Source organism: Sus scrofa, chromosome 1 (genome assembly GCF_054392235.1).
Source record: "Sus scrofa isolate SSC_HxYL_T2T_F1_AM1 chromosome 1, Sscrofa_HxYL_maternal_Yorkshire_Landrace_v2.0, whole genome shotgun sequence".
Classification (NCBI taxonomy): domain Eukaryota; kingdom Metazoa; phylum Chordata; class Mammalia; order Artiodactyla; family Suidae; genus Sus; species Sus scrofa.
This window is the reverse complement of record NC_139383.1, coordinates 90,263,113-90,284,589: the sequence shown is the minus strand read 5'-3', so window position 1 is coordinate 90,284,589 and position 21,477 is coordinate 90,263,113. Positions and strand designations below refer to the sequence as shown.

The 21,477-nt window shown below is 40.7% G+C and overlaps 1 protein-coding gene across 28 annotated transcripts in view; it reads left to right on the top strand.

Moving 5' to 3' along the window:
• Window positions 1-21,477, top strand: part of MYO6 (myosin VI) — a 143,107-nt gene that overhangs the window by 49,003 nt on the left and 72,627 nt on the right. For all 28 annotated transcript variants that reach the window (XR_014836475.1, XM_005659429.4, XM_005659428.4 and 25 more), the window contains 4 exon segments: window positions 3,924-4,066; window positions 9,711-9,780; window positions 15,834-15,907; window positions 19,154-19,283. Coding sequence is in view for 27 of the 28 variants with exons in the window: in XM_005659429.4 (XP_005659486.1) it covers window positions 3,950-4,066; window positions 9,711-9,780; window positions 15,834-15,907; window positions 19,154-19,283 (391 nt within the window). In the remaining variant the exon portion in view is untranslated.

Genomic DNA, 21,477 nt, shown 5'->3' with positions numbered 1-21,477 from the left:
ATTTTTTAACCTCTTGCCTTGAAGGTATTCTTGTTATGCCCTTTTCTTTTTTGGTCTTTTAGGGCCACACCTGAGTCATATGGAGGTTCCCAGGCTAGGGATCGAATTGGAGCTACAGCTGCCAGCCTACGCCACAGCTACAGCAACACAGGATCTGAGCCAAGTCTGTGACCTGCACCACAGCTCATGGCAATGCTGGACCCACTGATCTGGGCCAGTGATAGTACCCACATCCTCATGGATACTAGTTGGGTTCTTAATCCTCTTTGCCACATCAGGAACTCCTAGATGTGTACCTTTAAATCTGTTACCTTAACTGGGAAGCTGCATCAAATGACTGAAAATGAGAAAACAGTTTGAGTAGTTCAAGGAAATTTGCCATTCTTCTTTAGACTTTTAGGGGTTTTGCTTTACTGTGGTTTTTTTTTTCCTCCAGATACTTAATGATTATGTCCTAAATGATCTGTCATGACCATTCTCTCATTTCTCTTTGCATTGAAGATGATCACAAGGCCATTTTCTTGGAATTGACTGGTGGTTTGCAATGATGGGTGTAGGGATAAAATGGGAGGAGGTGTCACTAGTGTCTGTTGGGTGCCATTCAAACGAGGATCTCATTTTTACGTCACTTGATCCTCCTAGCACTTCTGTGAGGTAAGTGATACTGTCACGTATGGGTAAGGATAAAGATAATGATCAGAGAGATGAAGTAACTTGCTGGGGAGTTAGACAGTGGTGGAGCTTAATTTCAAGCCTCGGTTTGAAGACCTTTCAGATCTTCCCAGGCTGCCATCTCCTTTTACCCTCCACCGAATGTGTAGACACTTCATTCATTGGCTCAGTGAGTGTTGAGGTGTTGAGTTACCTGCTCCGTGCTGGGCCGGGGGGCACAAGGAGGACTAGTCCATGCCCTGGTACCTCAGGCTGTCATGATGAGATTTATCTTGCCATATTGACAGGAGTAGGAGCTGGTAGCTAAGTTAATTAGAGGAGTCATGGTCAGAGGCTGTGTTGGTTTTGACTAGGGTGACAGAGGAGATGCAGAGCTGTGGGGGGATGTGGGGTACCTCTTGGAAGGGGAGCAGTAGGATTGGGGGGTTGGAGGATAGGGATTTGGAAGGAGCTAGAAGACTGAGGATAACTCCAGGTTTGATCTGAAAGGCATGTTTTTGGTGCCTTTACTGATGGAAGGGATGTGGTGGAACAATAATAATCATGTAATAACAACGTGACATCTGTTGATGTCTCTATGAAGAGGTGTCTGAACCCAGAGGTATCATGTGCTGAAGAAGTAAGTTTGGCATCACTTACATATAGATTCTTTTGAAGGCCATGGGCCTAGATATTATTTAGGGAAAGAGTGTAGATGTAGGTGTGATGGTGCAGATCTGAAGCAGTGTTGCTGACTCATTTTTATGGAGAATCCTTGGTTAATTTCTTAATTCATAATTACACTTAAAGTTAGTAGCATTTACTGGAGTTCCAGTCATGGCTCAGCAGTAATGAACCTGACTAGTATCCATGAGGGTTTGATCCCTGGCCTCACTTAGTGGGTTAAGGACCTGGTGTTGCCCTGAGGTGTAGGCTGGCAGTTGCAGCTCTGATTCTACCCCTAGTGTGGGAACTTCCATGTGCCATAGGTTTGGCCCTAAAAAGCTAAGGAGCAAGGAGACCCCATCACATTACCATGGTGTGGAAGACAGTAGCCAGCAGGCATACTGCAAACATGTCAGTACTTTGCAGGTGTTCCCCCCGCCACCCCGCCACACCCCGGCACGTGGAATTCCCAGGCCAGGGATAAAACCTCCGCCACAGCAGTGACTCAAGACACAGCACTGGCAACGCCAGACCCTTAACCCACTGAGCCACTAGGGAACTCCATTAGCAGCTCTGACAATGAACTATATACTGGGTCAATTCCTGTCTTTCCTGAGACTAGACCTGATGGAGCTTCCAGATGGGAAATATAGATGTGAGAATGCCACGCAAGAGGCGAGTTATGGCAAATGGCCTCTTGAAGTGTAGATAAGTAAGAAAAAATAAGTTCCCACTGAGGTGCTGAAACTAGGACACGTGGGATCACTCACCAGCTGATTCACTGTTGCACAGTAGTCCCACGGAATCCATGCTCATTAAAATGAAATATTTTATATGTTGTGGACCCTTTGGGATACAGAAGAATTGTATCCAAGTTGTAAATGACAATGACAAGACAGAATTGTACATGTTGGGCTGGAGAATGCCAAGCGTGAAAGCAGCTTTCTGGGAAAACTTGACAAACTAGACTAGAATTCAAAATCGGCAAAAACTGGAAAGAGTCCAAATGTTCGTGTGTAGGACAGCAGGTGGACAGTCCTTCAGTGGCCTGGTGTCCACAGCAGCATGGCTGAATATCAGAATATTGTGTCAAGTGAAAGAAGCCAGACCCCCAAACAGACATACTTTTGGGATTTCCTGTCGTGGCTCAGCGGAAACAACCTGACCAGTATCCATGAAGATGTGGGTTCGATCCCTGACCTCGCTCAGTGGGTTAAGAATCTGGCACTGCTGTGAGCTGTGGTGTAGGTTGTAGACAAAGCTTGGATCCTGCATTGCTGTGGCTGTGGTGTAGGCTGGAAGCTGTAGCTCGGATTTGTCCCTGGCCCAGGAACTTACATATGCTGCAGGTGCGGCCCTTAAAAAAAAAAAAAAAAAAGAAAGGAATATATACTATATTATTTCACTTCTATGAGTTCAAGAAAAAGGTAATCTCTGACAATGGGATCTAGAAGAGTGGATGCCTGTGGGGGCTAGGGATTGGCCAGAAGGAGGTGCGAGGGAGCTTTAAAGTGTGTTGGAAATGTGTAGTGTCTTGACTGGGGTGTTTATTAAATGCATATATATGCATGTATTGGAACTCATCAACTTGTATCCTTAAAATGTGTACATTTCACTGTATATAAGTTTACCTCAGTAAAAAAATAATTCAGATATGCTGAATGACAGCATTGTAAATTAAGTATACTTTAAAGTAAGAATAATAAAGAGATCACTAATCACAAAAAAATCTTAAAAAACCAAACAGAAACCCCCAGAATGCTGAATGGTTCCATGGGGACACCTGCAGGGAGCACATCCCTGTAGACTCAGATTGCCAGGACACACTCCCGGAGGAAGAAACCTCTCACACCTCCCCTTTTTATCCCTCAGGTCTAAAATAGATTCACTGTTCAACTCTTAGCTAACTCCACACAGTAACATTTATGCCTAGGATGACATTTATGCCTGGATCATGCAATCCAGGATACTTGTCATAAAAACGGTGTGCTGTTACAAGTTTCAGTGGGCAGCAGGTAAAAACTGTGACTAGGAGTTCCCATCATGGCTCAGCAGTTAAAGAATCTGACTAGTATCCATGAGGATGCGGGTTCGATCCCTGGCCTTGCTCAGTGGGTTAATGATCTGACTTGCCATGAGCTGTGGTATAGGTCACAGATGAGGCTCAGATCTGGCATTACTGTGGCTATGGTGTAGGCCAGCAGCTGTAGCCCTGATTCAACCCCTAGCCTGGGAACCTCCATATGCCGTGGGTGTGGCCCTAAAAAGAAAAAAGACAAAAACCCCCCCAAACAAACCAAAAAACCCGTGACTGTTGCTCTCTGTTTCTGGGCTGCTCCAAGTGTGGTACTCTCCTTAGGTTGCCACCAGAGGAAGGGTAGCAGCAGAGCAAGTGTTACCTGTGGGCAGAGCAGCCTCTACCTGGTCCTGGTATAAAGATTTTGGTGGGGGCGGTGGGCAGCAGGGGTGAGTGCAGAATGATGGCAGGAGGTGGGGATTACCTGTGGGGGGGCGGTAATCAATTTACATGTTAACTTAGGAAAAAGATGTGTTCTTTTTCTCTGTCCAGATTTCTTCATGTTGCTTTGTTGGTTTCTTTGAAACAGGAGATAGTGGATAACTCACTTCCAAAATGGAGGATGGAAAACCCGTTTGGGCACCACACCCTACAGATGGATTTCAGGTGGGCAATATCGTGGATATTGGCCCTGACAGCTTAACAATTGAACCCCTGAACCAAAAAGGCAAGGTGAGTTTCCCAGAACGACTGCAGAATTTGATGTCTTTCTGTAGGTGTCTCCCTTCTGAATTAAGTAGATATTTTTTAGTGCAGTGTAGGGGAAAGCAATTTTCTGGTAAGTGCATCTTAGTTTTCTGCTGTTACTTGATTAAATCAGAAGCACATACCCTAGGGGGAAAATGATGTATGGTCATAAAATCAGGCAGTAATTCAGTAAGCCTTTCATTATCACATTCTTAGGAAGAAATAGCTAAGTGAAAAAATATGAACATTTTTATTGCTTTTTGCCATATTACTAGTTATGAATAATTTGTGATGTGTTCAACATGTTACAAAATAAAAATGTGAAAAGTGAATGGGATTATGTTAGCAAATTTTGCTTTTTGCTTTAGCTTCTGGGTATTCTTTTTTAAAAAAGCTTTTTATTAAATTTACTAGCATGTGATAGGAATAAATGTATTTTTATTAAGATACTTAAGTCTTAAACATAATTAATTGTCTATTATTGTTTTTGTTATAATGGTACCTTTCAAAACAAAAGCCTGCTCTAAATTTGTCCACATGGTATCTATTTTCTTTTATGCTTAGACGAGGACTAGACAGCACAAAAAAAATGAAAGTTTGGGGAAAAAGTGACCTGGAGTCTTTTCGGTCTTCATGGGGACCATAGGGTCTGTTTTGTGGGCGAATTTAACACTTTTAGGTTTAATAAATCTTCCTATTAAATAGGTCTTCTGACTGAATTAAATTTGTTGATGTCATTTCTGTTTACTTTAGCCTCTGCCAGTGTTCATGAATAATTTATATTCTACTGATACATGGTTAACTAATGCCATATGACTGCCATCCTTCTGGGAACCTTAGAAAAACAAGGTGGATCTCTCATGAGGTCTTTTCACAGAGAAAACTATTCTGTTACTGTAAACAACCCAGGAACCCAAATGCATAATATATAATGTGCCGTGTTAGAGGAGCCAATTAAAGTTACCCTCAGGAAAGAAAATACAAAGTGTTTTTAGTTTTTCTTCTTATTAACAAGTACCTATTTGTACTTACAGTGTAGTACGTGTTTTAAAAAAAGAAAGATTTGAAAAAAATAAGCTTAGTTATTTTTATATATTTGAAGTTGTTGGGGAGGAAAAACCCTCCTCCACCCTTTTGAGTCTCTGGCTGGGCCTGAAAATTAAATTGACACAAGACAGATTCTCAGTAGGAAAGCAGACAACTTTTACCAAATTTTTCCATGAACATAGCAGCCTTTGTAAGAGAATGAAGAATTGAAGAAGCAACCAGAGGAGGAAGCTTTTATATCTTTTAGACAAAGAAACAATGAATTTCTGAAGAATTGAGAAGACAGAGGGGTTTGGGTTTGGGGTAGTAAGTTGTGGAGAAGCGGTTAGGAAGATAAGGGTTAGTATGCAGGACCAGGTTGGTTTGTACAGATTTCTTTTGGCCTCAGGTCCCCTCCTTTGGTGATGAGAATGTCGTCCTTCCTGCTAACACAGGAAACTCCTGTGGGAGTTTTATCTCCTGCTCTCCGGAATAGGAAGGGTCACTGGGCCCTTTTTGCATTTGCTGTTTCTCAAGTGCTTTTAACTTGAGATAATTAGTATTCTAAAGTCAAATATTTGGGGTCGATGGGAATATAGTGAGACTTTCTTTATTCTTCAGAGTTTTTTTTCAGATTTCTTTAACATATTTTGTAGGCACCATCAATCAAAAGCCCAAAATGAAATGAAAAGTTTGGAGTTCCTGTCGTGGCGCAGTGGTTAACGAATCCAACTAGGAACCATGAGGTTTCGGGTTCGGGTTCGATCCCTGCCCTAGCTCAGTGGGTTAACGATCCAGCGTTGCCGTGAGCTGTGGTGTAGGTTGCAGACGCGGCTCGGATCCCGCGTTGCTGTGGCTCTGGCGTAGGCCGGTGGCTACAGCTCCAATTGGACCCCTAGCCTGGGAACCTCCATATGCCATGGGAGTGGCCCAAGAAATGGCAAAAAGACAAAAAAAAAAAAAAAAAAAAAAAAAAAGACAAAAAAAGAAATGAAGAGTTTTTTTTTTTTTTTTTTTTTTTGTCTTTTTAGGGCCGCAACCGAGGCATATGGAGGTTCCTAGGCCAGGGATCGAATCAGAGCTACAGCCACCTGCCTACACCACAGCCATAGCAATGCCAAGTCTGAGCCAAATCTCTGACCTACACCACAGCTCACTGCAGCGTCAGTTCCTTAACCCACTGAGCAAGGCCAGGGATCAACCTGTTTCCTCATGGATGCTAGTCAGATTTGTTTCCACTGAGCCACGATGGGAACTTCTGAAATGAAAAGTATATGTCCTGGTTATATTCTATTATATGTTTTCTCTCAGATCTATAAATAACAAGATAATTCATTTTGGGCATAGAAGAAACTTGATTTTTTACATGTTATATATTTTATGTGCTTTCAACTGTGCCTTATTAGTATTAATCAAACACACACATAAATCCAATACAAAACACTTAGAATTTTAACTGTGCAGTCACGAAAACTTTATGGATCTGTAGATTATTTATAAACTAAAGTTGAAGCTTCTTTGCACAAAAATTTTTTGAAAGTGAAGAAGTTCTCAGGGATTTATTTTCGTTTTCATTTCCCTCCCACGTTCTGATCCTGGTCTTAATAAACTGTAAAGTGTCCTGACAACCATGTGGTTAAAAAGGTCCCTAAGAGAAGCCGTCTTTTCCTGGATAACTCCTGCTCTAGGCATCATCAGCATTTAGATGTTGAGGAATTAAGTGTATACAGCACTGGGCAAGTCAAGCAGATCTGTTTGCTGATGCAGTAGAAGCACAGGAGGAATAGTTAGCTCCCTACTGGGGAACATGTCTTTGATGATGCCTTTTGAAGTTTTTTGATTATGGCCCACAGTAAAAAAAACAGATGTTTACATTGCTTTAGGTGTGTGTATTTTTCATATGTGTGTATTGATTACAAATAGATTTTACATGGCAGCAAGTACGTGTGTTGTGCATATGTGTGTGTATATTCAAATGACACATCTTTACTATACATGATGCATTCTGATACTTTCTAATGTCTTTTATCCTGTTAAAAATGCCATCTGGAACCTCTCAGTTGATTTCATGTTCCATTTTGCTACCGACTGGCCTTCAGGCTAAAGTCCTAAACACGTGGCATTTAAGGGATGACGTTGCTAGTCTTGCTTGTCTTTTGTCAGCCAGGAGTCTCCGCTCATACCCTGACCCTCCCCTGGATCTGGTGTGTCTTCCTCCTCCTCTTGCACCTTCCTCTGGAATCCAGGCAGGGCCGGGTGCTCTGTGTCACTACTCATGGCACTCCTTCTGCCTGCAATGCCACTCTCTGCAGCCCTGTGCTTAGCAAACACATTTATCCCCCAAGACTGATCTAGGTCACCTCCTTTATGAACTTTTCCCACAGATGCTCAGGTTCTTCTTCCTCCTCCCATGAAGCAGAGTTTACTGTTAATCATGCTTTCCTTTGAGGGACAGCGTTCATCCTTAACCTCCTGTAATACTTTATGGGAGATTTTTGTTTGCGTTTCTCCCCCCTCCTTACTAGCCTGACATCATCTCAAGTGCAGGGGCTATTTTATTTGTCCGTGTTGTCATGGTGCTGGAAGCACTGTGTTTGCTGTGTGGTACATTTACGGTGCTCTCTGTTAGTGATCTCCTGATAAGAGGAAAAGCCTCTTCCCTCAAAGAGAAAACAGTTACCTTAATGAAACAAATTTCCTCCTTCTCACTGAGTGGATGCCAAAGGGGAGAAGGAAATGGGGCTGGTAGTAATTGGGGAATGAAAAAAGATTGTGAGAAACTCTTTTTTTTTGTTTTTTCTTTTAGGGTTGCACCTGCAGCGTATGGAAGTTCCCATGCTAGGGGCTGAATTGAGCTGCAGCTATAGCCTACGCCATAGCCACAGCAAAGGTCGATCTGAGTCACATCTGTGACCCACACTGCAGCTTGTGGCAACACCAGATCCTTAACCCACTGAGTGAGGCCAGGGATTGAACACATCCTCGTGGATACTAGTTGGGTTTGTAACCTGCTGAGCCACAACAGGAACTCTGAGAGAAATTATCTTTTAGGACTTATTACTGGTCTTTCAGCCCTGAGCCAAACCGTCCCACTCTAGGAACGCTCTGTCCTCCCCCTACCCCCAGTTTTGGACTTCTTGGAGGCTCCAAACAGGACAGAACCATCACTGGAGTCTGGGGAGTCCTTGGTCCCCATTGCTGAGGCTGTGAAAGTGGCACGTAGATCTGCGACATTACCGGTTATTTCTGAATGTTTTCCTATAGAATCATTGTTATAAATCGTAGCTGTCTTATAGTACCATTAATAATGTACATGATGGAGTAGTTCCTATTTTATATTTATTCTTAAACATTTCCTCATTTATAAAACTAAGAACATGTGTACTGGGTTCCAGATCATTAACCTCTAAGGTTTTCAGGGCATTACGGTTTTCTAATTTGGGTGTGACCTTGAATGGAGGTGGAACCAACAGCCCAGTTGTACTCTGTGAACTATAGCAGTAGCCTTGTCTTACAATCCGGCATATATATATATATATATATAGACCTACAAATATTATTTTAAAATAATTGAGTGGTTTTTCCTTAGAGATTTATTGGATGTGGCTGGAAACCTCAACCACAGGAATAATTATAATGGTTTGAGAAATATAAATGTATAGGTAACTGCTGGATTGGCATGGATAAAATTTAATTCTCTTTAGATGTAATTTGAGGTCATTTCTTCTCTCTTACAAGATACTATCTTAATTCTAGAGTTTCTACCACAGCGCTTGTTTTATTTATTTATTTATTTTGTCTTTTTAGAATCCCACCTGCAGCATATGGAAATTCCTAGGCTAGGGGTCGAATCAGAGCTACAGCTGCCGGCCTACACCACAGCTACAGCAGTGCGGGATCCGAGCCATGTCTGTGACCTACACCACAGCTCATGGCAACACTGGATCCCTAACCCACTGAGAAAGGCCAGGGATCAAATCCACGTCCTCATGGTTACTAGTCAGGTTTGTTACCACTGAGCCATGACAGGAACTCCCCTAGCATCTATCATTTAAATGATATAATAAATACAAATTTACTCATGGATATCTATAATTTTCTGGACCTAATAGTTTTGGTTACTGTTTATATTTTTGACACATATTCCTGTACAGTAATCTGTGTCTAATTGTGTTTTACTCAGACAATAGTATTAATTAAATAATAGTCTGTTGGTATATCTGATTGATTAGATACTACTTTTCTTTTTTAAAACAATAAATTTGCTGTATATATAAACATTAAAGTTTTTCTTTTAAAAAAAGTTGTTAAATAGCATACCTATATAAATTTGATATTAACATACTTCTTATTTTGTCCCATTCTAGATGTTAGAGCACAGGATTTTTATTGATTTCACATTCATAGTAATAGTGGGTAATATATTTGAGTAAAGTTATAGTGCCTTTGTGTTAATGACTTGTTAAATAGTAAGATCTTGTGTTATATTTTAATGAAGAGCATATTATTGCTATTATTATGATGTGTGCAAACAATTATGCTCCTTTATTTTTCTTACCATTTATAAGCTTCTAGTGTATTGAACTCTTGTTTTGTTTTTCAGACCTTTTTGGCTCTCATAAACCAAGTGTTCCCTGCAGAAGAGGACAGTAAGAAAGATGTGGAAGATAACTGTAAGTGTCAATTTTAAAAATAGTTCTCATAGAAAAGGAAACGGCCCCTTCAAAACAATGTCTGAGCAATTATGTTCCTGCGCATTCTGTCAGGTTCAGAAGTGTAGCCTTTGGCATGAGATTCTTGTGAATGCAGGAGCCTCCAAGTCCTAGATATGTGATTGTCTTGTATTTGCACTTTGGTTAGAGAGTATCTTCAATGTCTTTTTAGTGTTATCTCAGTTGTGTGCATACAGGGAATGGTAGTAATTCATTTGCTTAGCCTGAAGCCTGAAGTAAAGCTCTCTTGTTTTTTTTTTTTTTTTTTTGGACCTCATCTGGAATCAGATGCCTTTTAGAGTTGTAAATGTGATTCAGTAATTTGGAAGTTGAGTCAAGAGGACCCATCTAATGACACTGTTTGAAGGAAACAAACATGAACAAAAATACTATGTAATAAATACTACTTAGAAACCTGATTTCAGAACATTACAGTGCAATATTAATTTGACTTACAACTGTCTTAGAATTTTTGGTGAAAAAAATACCATATCCAGAGCAATAGGCTATGTCCTTGAATTTTCAAGATTTAGCAGTAATCACATTTCATTTTTTATGTGGCAAGATTTAAGAATCATGGGTCTCATGAAAGATACCCAACATTAAATTCTCTCCATCTGGAGTTCCCGTCCTGGCTCAGTGGTCAGTGAACCCAACTAGTATCCATGAGGATTCGGGTTCTATCCGTGGCCTCACTCAGCGGGTTAAGGATCCAGCATTGCCGAGAGCTGTGGTGTAGGTCGCAGATGCAGCTTGGATTCTTCATTGCTGTGGCTGTCTGTGGTTTAGGCTGAAGGCTACAGCTCTGATTCGACCCCTGATTAGCCCAGTAACTTCCATATGCTATGGGTGCGGCACTAAAAAGACAAAAGACAGAAAAAAGCCAAAAAACAAACAAAAAAACAACTCTCCATTGAAAGAAGAGGTAGGACAAGAAAATCTGCTTGGTCTAGTTGACTTTCTCTGGAGTTCACATCTGAATAAGCCTATATGATTGCTGATGTGACTGGGTCGGCATGCAGTCCAGGAGTTGTGGAGGAGCCCTGAGTTCAGATTCTGGCTCTGCGGTTAGGAAGCTCTATGTCTGTGGATAGCTTACTTCTCTTTGAGCTTCTCCTTTGTACAATGGCAGTAATTATGTCCCATACTTAGAGCTGATACATTTAAAATCCTTGGTGCAGTGCCTGATCTTTGACTGTCTCTCAATAAATGGTATCTTATTATTAGGTGTCAGAGGTTGAGGGAAAAAGTGTGCAGTTCCCTTCCTTTCCAAAATTGCTAGAGAATTTTCCTGATGAGATAGTATTTTTCTGACCAGAAATCAGAACAACAACAAAAAAAGAATGAGATTCTATTGTATCTAAAATAAGAAAGAAGGGAGTTCCCGTTGTGGCGCAGTGGTTAACGAATCAGACTAGGAACCATGAGGTTGCAGGTTCGATCCCTGCCCTAGCTCAGTGGGTTAACGATCCGACCTTGCCGTGAGCTGTGGTGTAGGTTGCAGACTCTGCTCGGATCCCCCATTGCTGTGGCTCTGGCGTAGGCTGGCGGCTACAGCTCCGATTGGACCCCTAGCCTGGGAACCTCCATATGCTGCGGGAGCGGCCCAAGAAATAGCAAAAAAGACAAAAAATAAATAAATAAATAAATAAATAAAATAAAATAAGAAAGAAAAGTTTCCTGGTGGCACAGCAGGTTTAAGGGTCTGGCATTGTTACTTCTGTGACTTGGATTCGATCACTGGCCCAGGAACTTCTGCAAACCACTGGGGTGGCCAGTATATAAATAAATTAGTTGAAAAATAATAGAGAAAATTCTTTTCTGTTAAAATTTGTTAGGTAGGGCATTCAGAATTGGAATTGATCCTTTTCATATATCAAGATAATGTTTTGTGATTTGTATATCCAGATGGAGCTAAACATAAATGGTTTTGAATTATTTTTAATCCCTTTCCTAAATATTTCTCCCTCTGGTTGGTTCATCCTGATATATTTGCCTAACCATTTGTTTTCCTGGTCTTGGTGTAGCTTTTGCTGCTTCTTGCAGGTGTTTGCTTTGCTGATGCCTGATGGCAGGAATATTAATGAGGATGTTAACTATCCTCACCGTACAGTCAGCCAGCCCTACTTAAAGTTCCCTTTTTGAAACCACAGCATTAGGGCAGCTTTATTTGTTGAGTTTAGAATACAGGTTCCATTATTTATTAGTCCTTTTATCTGAGGCTTGGCTTACCCAGGACATGGCTGTCCTCTGCCAAATGACACATGGCATTATTTCTTTGGGTCCCGTGTGTATTTCTAAAATCCTTTCCTCTTCTCTGTATCATGGTAATAATGTGACCTAAAGCTTAATGTCTATAGAGCGTTCAGAACTATGTGTTAAAGATTTTGTTGGAATAGAGACACAGTTAACTTTTGAGAGTGTTGAAACAATGTAGCAAGACTGATTATCTAGTTTTAGCTCTGGGTGTTCTATGTGAAGGTTTTTATATATGGAGTTTAGTATGTTAATTTTGCCTTTTTACTTGACTTGAATATTAAAATATGGCAGAATTGGATGTGAAGTCAGTAATTAAAATAAGCCTTTTTTTTTTAAGTGCTGATTTTTAAGCTACCATTACTTACATGGAATATACTAATCTTTGTGAATAATCATTGTTAGAAGTTGAAATAATAGAATATAGACTATAATATTGTAAAGAATCCCAAAAGTTGCTTGCTTTTTCAGTAATGGAATGAATGACTTCTTCAACAATGTGACTGAAGAATTGATGGACTTCTGTGTTGAAGTTGTTTGTGGGTTCTTTCTTTTTTCTTTCAGTGAACCAGAACTGCAGCAAATAAGCAGAATCTTAAATGCTCAGATAACTCCCTAGTCATATCCCTAAAGTTAATAATTAAGAAGTAGATCCAGTCTTCATTAGAAACTTTTGGTGTGCTTGGTATATATTAACTATACAAAAATTCTTCTTAAGGAATTTATAAAGATGGAATTCCCGTTGTGGTGCAGTGGAAATGAATCCGACCAGGAACCATGAGATTGCAGGTTCAATCCCAGGCCTCGCTCAGTGGGTTAAGGATCTGGTGTTGCCATGAGCTGTGGTGTAGGTTGCAGACATGGCTCGAATTCCTCCTTGCTTTGGCTTTGGTGTAGGCCAGTGGCTACAGCTCCAATTAGACCCCTAGCCTGGGAACTTCCATATGCCACAGGTGTGGCCCTGAAAAGCCAAAAATATAAAAAATAAAAAAAGAAACAAGCATTTCCATTCTTTTATTATGTCGTATTTTTTAAAACTTTAATGTGGAGTATAGTTAAATCTGTGAATAATTAGGTGTAAAAGGCAAACAGTGGTGAGTGTGGACAGAGGTCAAGAGGTGAGAACAAACTTTTTCATGTGCTGTCTAGCCTTGGATGACGAGCCTTTCTGAGGGAACTGCACTGTGGGCTTAGGAGTTCTTCCTTCAAAGAGGCAGAGTATCACACACTCCAGCAACTCAGAGGAAGGTGAGAGATGGGGCAGTGGTTCAGCGATGTGCCCTGATAAGAAAAGGCAGCATGTAGACCAGGCTCCTGGGGACCGTAGTGGAAGAGCAGGGATACAGAAAGGTAGGTGATCAAACCCAATGGAGCTGTACTTTTGCTGCCTTCCTTTTCCAGATCCTTCCTCAGTTCAAAGGAGAGCTGCCATTCAGCTGTCAGAAGGCTCTGCTCACTCCTTCATTTGTTTCTGCTGTGAGTGGTGTTAGAAAACCAGTGAGGCTCATGTCCTTGCAAAGTGAACTGGCTGCCCTATATATAGAAGCGCAGGCAGTCTTTGTTGAGACAGCAAAGCAAGGGGTCCCTGTTTGACAGAACTGGTTGGGTGTTGAACTGTTGAATTCAGTATAGGCACAGAGGCAACTTCAGTGAGGGATCAAGCAAACAAGCAAATTAATCCAGCAGAGACCTGCCCTCAGGGATCTGATTTAGTAGCCAAAACCAGATATACAAAATTATAATTACAATACTGGCTTTCTGTGGCAAGCACAACAAAGAATGTACAGAGAAGAAAGTAGTCCTATTGTTGGTGGGGTGAGAATGGGGAGGGACCTTTGTGGGAGAGTCTTTGAACTGACCTTCGAGGATAGGTTTTTGACACCTAGAGATGTAGAGGTGCAGCCCAATACATGAAAGACGTTTGAGTTTAATAAATAATTTAGTCTGGCTGCAAATTAGACCATGTTAAAAAGAGGGAAAATTTTATGAAAAAGTCAGTTGCATGCAGGCTTTCTAAGGGCCTTGAATATCAGACTTGAATATGGACTTTGGTAGTTGATGGAGACCCAGGAATGGATTTTGAGGAGGTGAGAGATTAAATTAGGGTTCAGGTGGAGTTAGATTAATGCACCAGCAGTCTGGGTTAGAGAGGAGAGAGACTGAGGCAGTAGACAGATAAGAGGCTGCTGTGATTACAGAAGGGGTGATGAAATGTAAGTTGAGGTTGGGGTCATAGAAATGGGAGGAAAGGAGAGACATTTCAGAGACAGATTTTGCTCATTTTTTTCCCCCGTCTTTTTAGGGCCCTACTAACAGCATATGGAAGTTCCCAGGGGTCAAATCAGAGCTGCAGCTGCCAGCATACACAACAGCCACAGCAACATGGGATCTGAGCTACGTCTGCAACCTGTACCACAGCTCACGGCAATCCTGGATCCTTAACCCACTGAGCAAGGCCAGGGATAGAACCTGAATTGTCATGGATACTAGTTGGGTTCGTTACCACTGAACCACAGTGGGAACTCCAGATTGTGCTAGTTTTGAGTGCCTACCCCGGGTCTGGTGCTGTGCTATACTTTATTACGTGGTGTAAAGATGTGGTATAAAGGCTTAGAGCAAGGAAGGGGAGAAGATGGTCCTTGTATTGACTAAGGCTTTCGGAATAGCTGACTGAAGAAACAGTGGTGCTGATGATAGAAACAGTGGCTGGGGAAAGAGTGGGTTTGTCTGTTTGAGTGTGTGGTGGAAACGTGGAAGCAGAGCTCAGGGGATTCAGGACCAGGACAATAGATCAGGCTGGGGGTGCAGAATGTGTCAAAGGGTTACTAGAACAGATGTTAGAAAAGTAAGATTTCTACCCTGATGCTGCTATCCATTAGCTGCATATCCCATAGTCTCGGAGTTCCCTTCTTGACTCAATGGTAACAAACCCAGCTAGTATCCTTGAGGACATGGATACTAGTGTGCAGGTACCATATGTCATGGGTGTGGCCCTAAAAAGCAAAAAAAAAAAAAAAAAAAAAAAAAAAAAGAGTAGTCTCTCCCGGATTCTTATTCCATCGTGTCAGTTGTGAGGCACTGACTGAATGGTCTGATGGGTCCTTTTCCCATTCTAAAATTTTATCTTTTGTGTTTTGACTGTAAAATTTTGAGCCTCAGGTTGGATTTGTGTCATCCACTAATCTTTGTTGTGTCAAAAATATATTAAAATCAGCACCATCTAAACTAGTTTTTTCTTGGCGTTCCTGCTGTGGTGCAGTGGAATCTGCCGCATCTCTGGAGCACTGGGATGCAGGTTCAACCCCCGGCCTAGCACAATGGGTTAAAGGTCACTGCTGAAACTCGGATCTGATCCCTGGCCCAGAAACTCCATATCCTGTGGGTTCAGCCAAAAAAGCAAAAAAGAAAAATAGAGTAGTACTTTCTTGAATTCAAGTACACTTGAATTGTACTTGAAAAGTACACTTGAACTGTACTTGATTTTTTAACCAACGTTCATTAATGTGAACTCAGCTTGTACTCACGAGATGTACTCACCTTGCTAGCAGTTTATTGTTTAAAACTTTCACTGTAATACCTATGTAAACTAGATATATTTTAAATCAGCCTCTAGGGTTTACAGGTACCAGGAAAAGGTAGAATTAATTCTAACCTAACAGGTAAATTTTAGCTTGGATCAAAGTGATTCAAATTAAGATGGTACTGTTTTGTGTTACTTTTTTCTCTTAAACTAATGGTTTACAAATTTTGTATCTCAGGTTCATTGATGTATTTAAATGAAGCCACACTCCTCCATAATATCAAAGTTCGATACAGTAAAGACAGAATTTATGTAAGTATTTTACCTGTGGTCTAAGTTTTTGTGGGGATAATTATTTTACATGCTATTGTGTGATTTTGTTGACCTCGAAGTTTTCTAATAGGAAATCATACTTGATCTGAGCCTCTTGAATAGACCGTGAGCTCCATTATGATAAGGATTTTTTTCGCTCTTCCAACTACAGGGCTTAGACCATGCATGGTACATAGTAGGCACTTAACAAGTATTTGCGGAATGAAATAATGAATTCAGGGCATCATCTAATATCTTTCAGCCCTAAAATATCCAATTTGGTTATTTTTAAAAAACACTAATTATTTTGAGTTTTGATTTTTAATTTTTGGTATCTATCTGTAGCTCTATTTAGTTAATGCACTTTCCACCTTGTTCTGCAAAACATTTAAGGCAGAACTATATGGAATATATATTGAAATTTAAAACTTGGAGTACCAAAAAATGTAAATTAGAAGACATCCATGAGGAAATGTCAAGAACACTGAAATGCTGATCATAGAACCTACTTAGCTGCAATATTTTATTCTACATAGAAAACTTACCTTAAAAATCTAGGATATTAAAAAAGGAAAGACAGTGCTTTTAATGTAGATAGGGTTTGCACCAAAGCATTCAGATGGTTACTTAACTAGTCTGTTTTAATTGTAATTATTCATTGGGCGTGCGTGAGGTTTTATTCCGATATGACCTAGTTGTAAATTTCTTGGTTGGCTGGCAGTAGCTCTCCTGTTCTAAAGATGGGACCCTTCATTATTTTTGAACGAAGAAAACACATGGCTTCTTTGACACGTCCTAGATCAAATGACAGTCTTAATCTTTTATATCACTATCAATTTGCCTAATTGTACTTACTTAATTCTGACTAAATTACCTTTAGTCTTTGCCATCTGTCCAAGTAATGACATCTGGGAAATAGAACTAATCTTGTCTTTTTTAAAAGGGTTTACTTGCTGTCATTTGATTATACTAAGTCTTTCGATTATATTAAGTCTTTCGATTATATTGAGTCTCCTTAATTTTCCTCCTGGATTTTTTTCAAAACCAACTGAATACTATATTTAGGTTAATATATATAGCTATTCTTATTTGGGAATACACTTAGAAGCAAATTCATTTAATGGCCAGACTAATATTGAGTATCTAATTTGTGCTAACTATTGTATTCGGTACCAGAATAATACAAATTTTAAAAATTCATTGGTTAAAGCAGTTTAACTTGTAGTAAGTCAGTACAAGTTGATTTTGATAGAACCATCTTTCAAGTAGAACTGGCCCCCCCTTTTTTTCTTTCTGTGTCTAACAAGACTTAGTGGTAGTGGAACAACCTTATTAGAGCAAATTTTAATTGTTTTAATACCTTTTTCTTGAAGTTAAGAAATTTTAAATTACCTTTTCAGGAGTTCCTTGTGGCACAACAGGTTAAGAATACAGCATTGTCACTGCAGTGGCTTGGGTCACTGCTGTGTCACAGGTTTGATCCATGCAGCCAAAAAAAAAAAAAAAAAACAAAAAAACCTTTACCTTTACAGAATAATCTTACTTAAAAAATGGAGATACCCTTTTTGTTTGTTTGTTTTTGTTTTTTGTTTTTTTTTTGCTGCTTAGGGCTGCACCGGTGGCATATGGAGGTTCCCAGGCTAAGGGTCAAATAGGAGCTACAGCTGCTGGCCTACACCCCAGCCACAGCAGCGACAGATCCGAGCCGTGTCTGTGACCTACACCACAGCTCATGGCAATGCTGGATCCTTAACCCACTGAGAGAGGTTGGGATTGAACCTGAAGCCTCGTGGATACTAGTTGGGTTCATCACCACTGAGACACCACAGGAACTCTCACTTTGTTTTTATTTGGGATGTTTATACAAAAGCCTAAAACCTATGGGATTTTCATTGGTCTTTTATTATTTTCTGTGCTGCAGTAGCTGAACATTTGCTGACTGTGACCATAGATAAATGAGGATTTACATGCAGAATTCACTGTACTTTTAACAAAAATTAGTTGTCTTTTTTCACATTGTGTTTGGTTGACTTACAGGTCTTTGCTAAGTTGCATGATTGTTAGAAATAATAACCTATTTGCGAAATGTAAGTTTTTATTTCTCATGTATAATGTCTGCATCACACTGGAGAATTTTAAGGCCATTCCTAGCTGACTTGCCCTTCTTTTCTGAAGATGTGTGTGCAGTTGGGTGTGTGATCTCTGTTAGATAATGGCTCTTTAGCATCATCAGCTCCTCTTTGGAAAACCAGTATTTTCAAAGTTATTATTACTATAATATATGTGAGAGGGAAGCAGTTCAGAATAAACATGATATTTTTATACTCTTGCTAACCAGAATTGCCACTGTTTTCCCTTAAATTTGAGTAGAACAATAGTTTACTCACATTTAACATTTTCATTGGTTACTAGTCTCTGTTCCTTTTGTCTCCCATTGAATGATTATTATCTGTTATTTTTTCACCCCACCCCAGGTAACATCTTTCGGAGCATTCACTGAATTTTAGATTAATAGCCTGAGAGTTTAGGGATTTCGCATCATTTCCCTTCCACAGCTGGAAGCAGAAAAGAGAAAAATATGGTTCTGTGTGCCCTAGTTTGGCCAGTAAACCACAACTAATTGCTAAACCACAACTTTCTTTCTACCCACAGGAGTTTTATAAATCCTTTTGGTGGCATTTTCAGGTCTTTTGAAGCCACAGTTAAACTCCAAATGTAAAAGCAAGCTTCAGTTGCTCGTTAAACATTTAGCCTGTCAGTATGCTAGGGAATGGTTAGCATATGATGTTTTGCAGGAATGTGGGGCCTCGGAGCTAGGTCCTGTGAACTACTTTAAACTCTTCAGTAGCAGGGTGAAGAAAGTAGTCTAAGTCAGCAATATAAATAGCTGAAACTCAGGCTGTAGGCATAGACCTAGGAGAGTAGATTTCATAAGTGGGGTCAACAGAAGATGTCTGAGCTCAGAGACTCAGCTGTGCCCATGTTGACCTGGTGGTGATGCTCTGAACCCGGAAGGCAGGTGGGAGGGGCCTGTTTCCTTGGAGGCAAAGGGAGGTCAGGAGAGATGGTTGTGATTTTGGACGTGTTGAGTTTTAGGTAAGGGCCAGAAGTATGGATTTGAGGGTTCTAGTTATAGAAAGATCTGAGGGTATCTCTTTGCCCCATTTTCTTTCTCTTGGGAGCCTTGTTTAGTTTGAAATGGAAATAGTAATTGGCACATTTCATGTGTATGCTTTTCCTGCTCAGACATATGTGGCCAACATTCTGATTGCCGTGAACCCATACTTTGACATTCCTAAAATCTACTCTTCAGAAACAATAAAGTCCTACCAAGGAAAATCTCTTGGGACCATGCCACCTCATGTCTTTGCAATTGGTAAGTAATGTAACTATCTTAATTTTGATTTTTCTTTAAATTGTACAGATTTACTCATTTTTCCTTTTGGATTAATGAAAGGTACCATTGCTGGGAGCAGGTGCTGCACACAAGGTGGATTAGAATGTTTTTGCAGCCAACTCCCAGGGCCTCTGTACCTCATGACCTTTGTTAAATGCCCCTGTCCTCTTAAGTGTGTCCACCCAGTTGAAAGTAGGTCACAATAAAAGCTGACCTAATGTTTTCTTTCCTTCTTTTCTTTTCTTTCTTTTGTTTCTTTTTGTCTTTTTAGGGCTGTGCCCACAGCATATGGAAGTTCCCAGGCTAGGGGTTGAATTGGAGCTACAGCTGCTGGCCTATGCCACAGCCACATCAGCACCAGCTCTGAGCTGTGTCTTTGACCTACACCACAGCTCATGGCAACGCCAGATCCCTAACTCACTGAGCGAGGCCAGGGATCAATCCCGTATCCTCATGGATACTAGTTGGGTTCGTTACCCCTGAGCCACAATGGGAACTCTCTTTTTAACTGCATCCTAAAGGTGTCCTCCTTCCGTGACTAGGAAGGAGGCCCAGGTCCTCAGCTGAGACCCTAGTCATCACTTCTGAGTGCATTGCTTGGGCTAGATAGGAGCAGTGAGAGCAGACGTCCATGTGCTTTGTCCTGCATCAGGGCCATAGAGACTGCAAACAGTCACCAGTGATCCGTGCCTCGTATCTCTGGGGAGCCCACATGGAGAAGCAGGAGCGTCTGTCTCTGCCTTTCTCAGGTGCTCTCTCATCTTGAAGCACTTTCACACTGAAGAGCAGGGGAGGACTATTTAACAGGCATCTCCTGTAGCTGTTGGCTGCAAGTACGGAGGCGTTAGCTAAGCCTTGGGATTCAGACATAATCAGCAGTTAGACAATGACACGTTTGGGTTCTGGATCTTCATGCAGTTTGTTTCTCTTTGTGTCTGTGCTTTGGCCTAACCGGGCTTCACCTCCAGATTTGGATGATGTGTGCTGTGTTCTACTAGACAGTGAATGTGTCAGCCAAGTCCAGGGCAGCAGCACAGTGACTTTGGTTCTGTCAGTGCTCTGACCGGCACTGGTCTGTGTCTCTCAGCTGGGGAAATGGTGCACAATCCTTAGACCCTGAAAGTGAGCAAGTGCATCATTGGACAGAAGTCGTTTAAAGTGGAAATAAACCAGGTTTCGTTTCTCGTTGTTTAAGCACTGAAAGTGATTCTACAAAAGTGGGTGGAACAGGTTGCTGGTCAAGTGGTCAGAATGATCTGAATACTCTTGCCTGTAGTTTGCATTTGGTCCTTAGAGTAAAAGCTGAAGAGTCTTCTTCCCTTGTGTGGTAGCACATGTCTGAGGTGAGAAATAGTTGCCTTATGGAGCATATTGCTCAAGACTTAGTTTTTAATTAAAATTCTTTTGCTTTTTTTCTTCTCCCTTTTTATGGCATATGGAAGTTCCCAGTCTAGGGATTGAATCAGAGCTGCAGCTGCCAGTCTACACCACAGCCATAGCAATGCAGGATCCAAGCTGTGTTTGCTACATACACCACAGCTCATAGCAACACCGGATCTTTAACTCACTGAGCAAGGCCAGGGATTGAAACCACATCTTCATGGACAGTAGTCGGGTTTGTTGCCACTGAGCCACAATGGGAACTCTCAATTAAAATTCTTTTAATTTGCACCCACTTTAACCGAATTGAACTGTGCTCATCTTGTCTTTGTAGTCTTAAAGACATTTTATAGCCCAAATTGTCAGAGTATAATGAATATAGTTAAAAATTATATATGTAAACAATAGCAAAAACTTAAAGCAATTCTGCCTACTTTTGAAATGCTGATAAATTCTGCAAGGTGCTTATTACAGTACTATTACAGCAAAAAAAACAGATTTATTGTGCAGTGATGTATTTTTTTTCCTCCAGTAGAAAATTTGGCTGCTGGATTTCATAATTGGTAGCTCGTTACTTTTTCCTTTTCTCTGAGGATGTCGTTAGTTATGCAAAGTGAGTGTTTTTCATCTCTCTGCAGATCTGCTATGGTGTTAGGAAAAGCTGAGCCACAGCTCAGAGACATTCTAGAACACACATAAGAATTGTTTTCTCAGATTTCATATTACTTAGCTGTCAGGATAATTAGAACATTTAAAGTATATTCTTTTATGGAGTTCCTGTCATGGCTCAGTG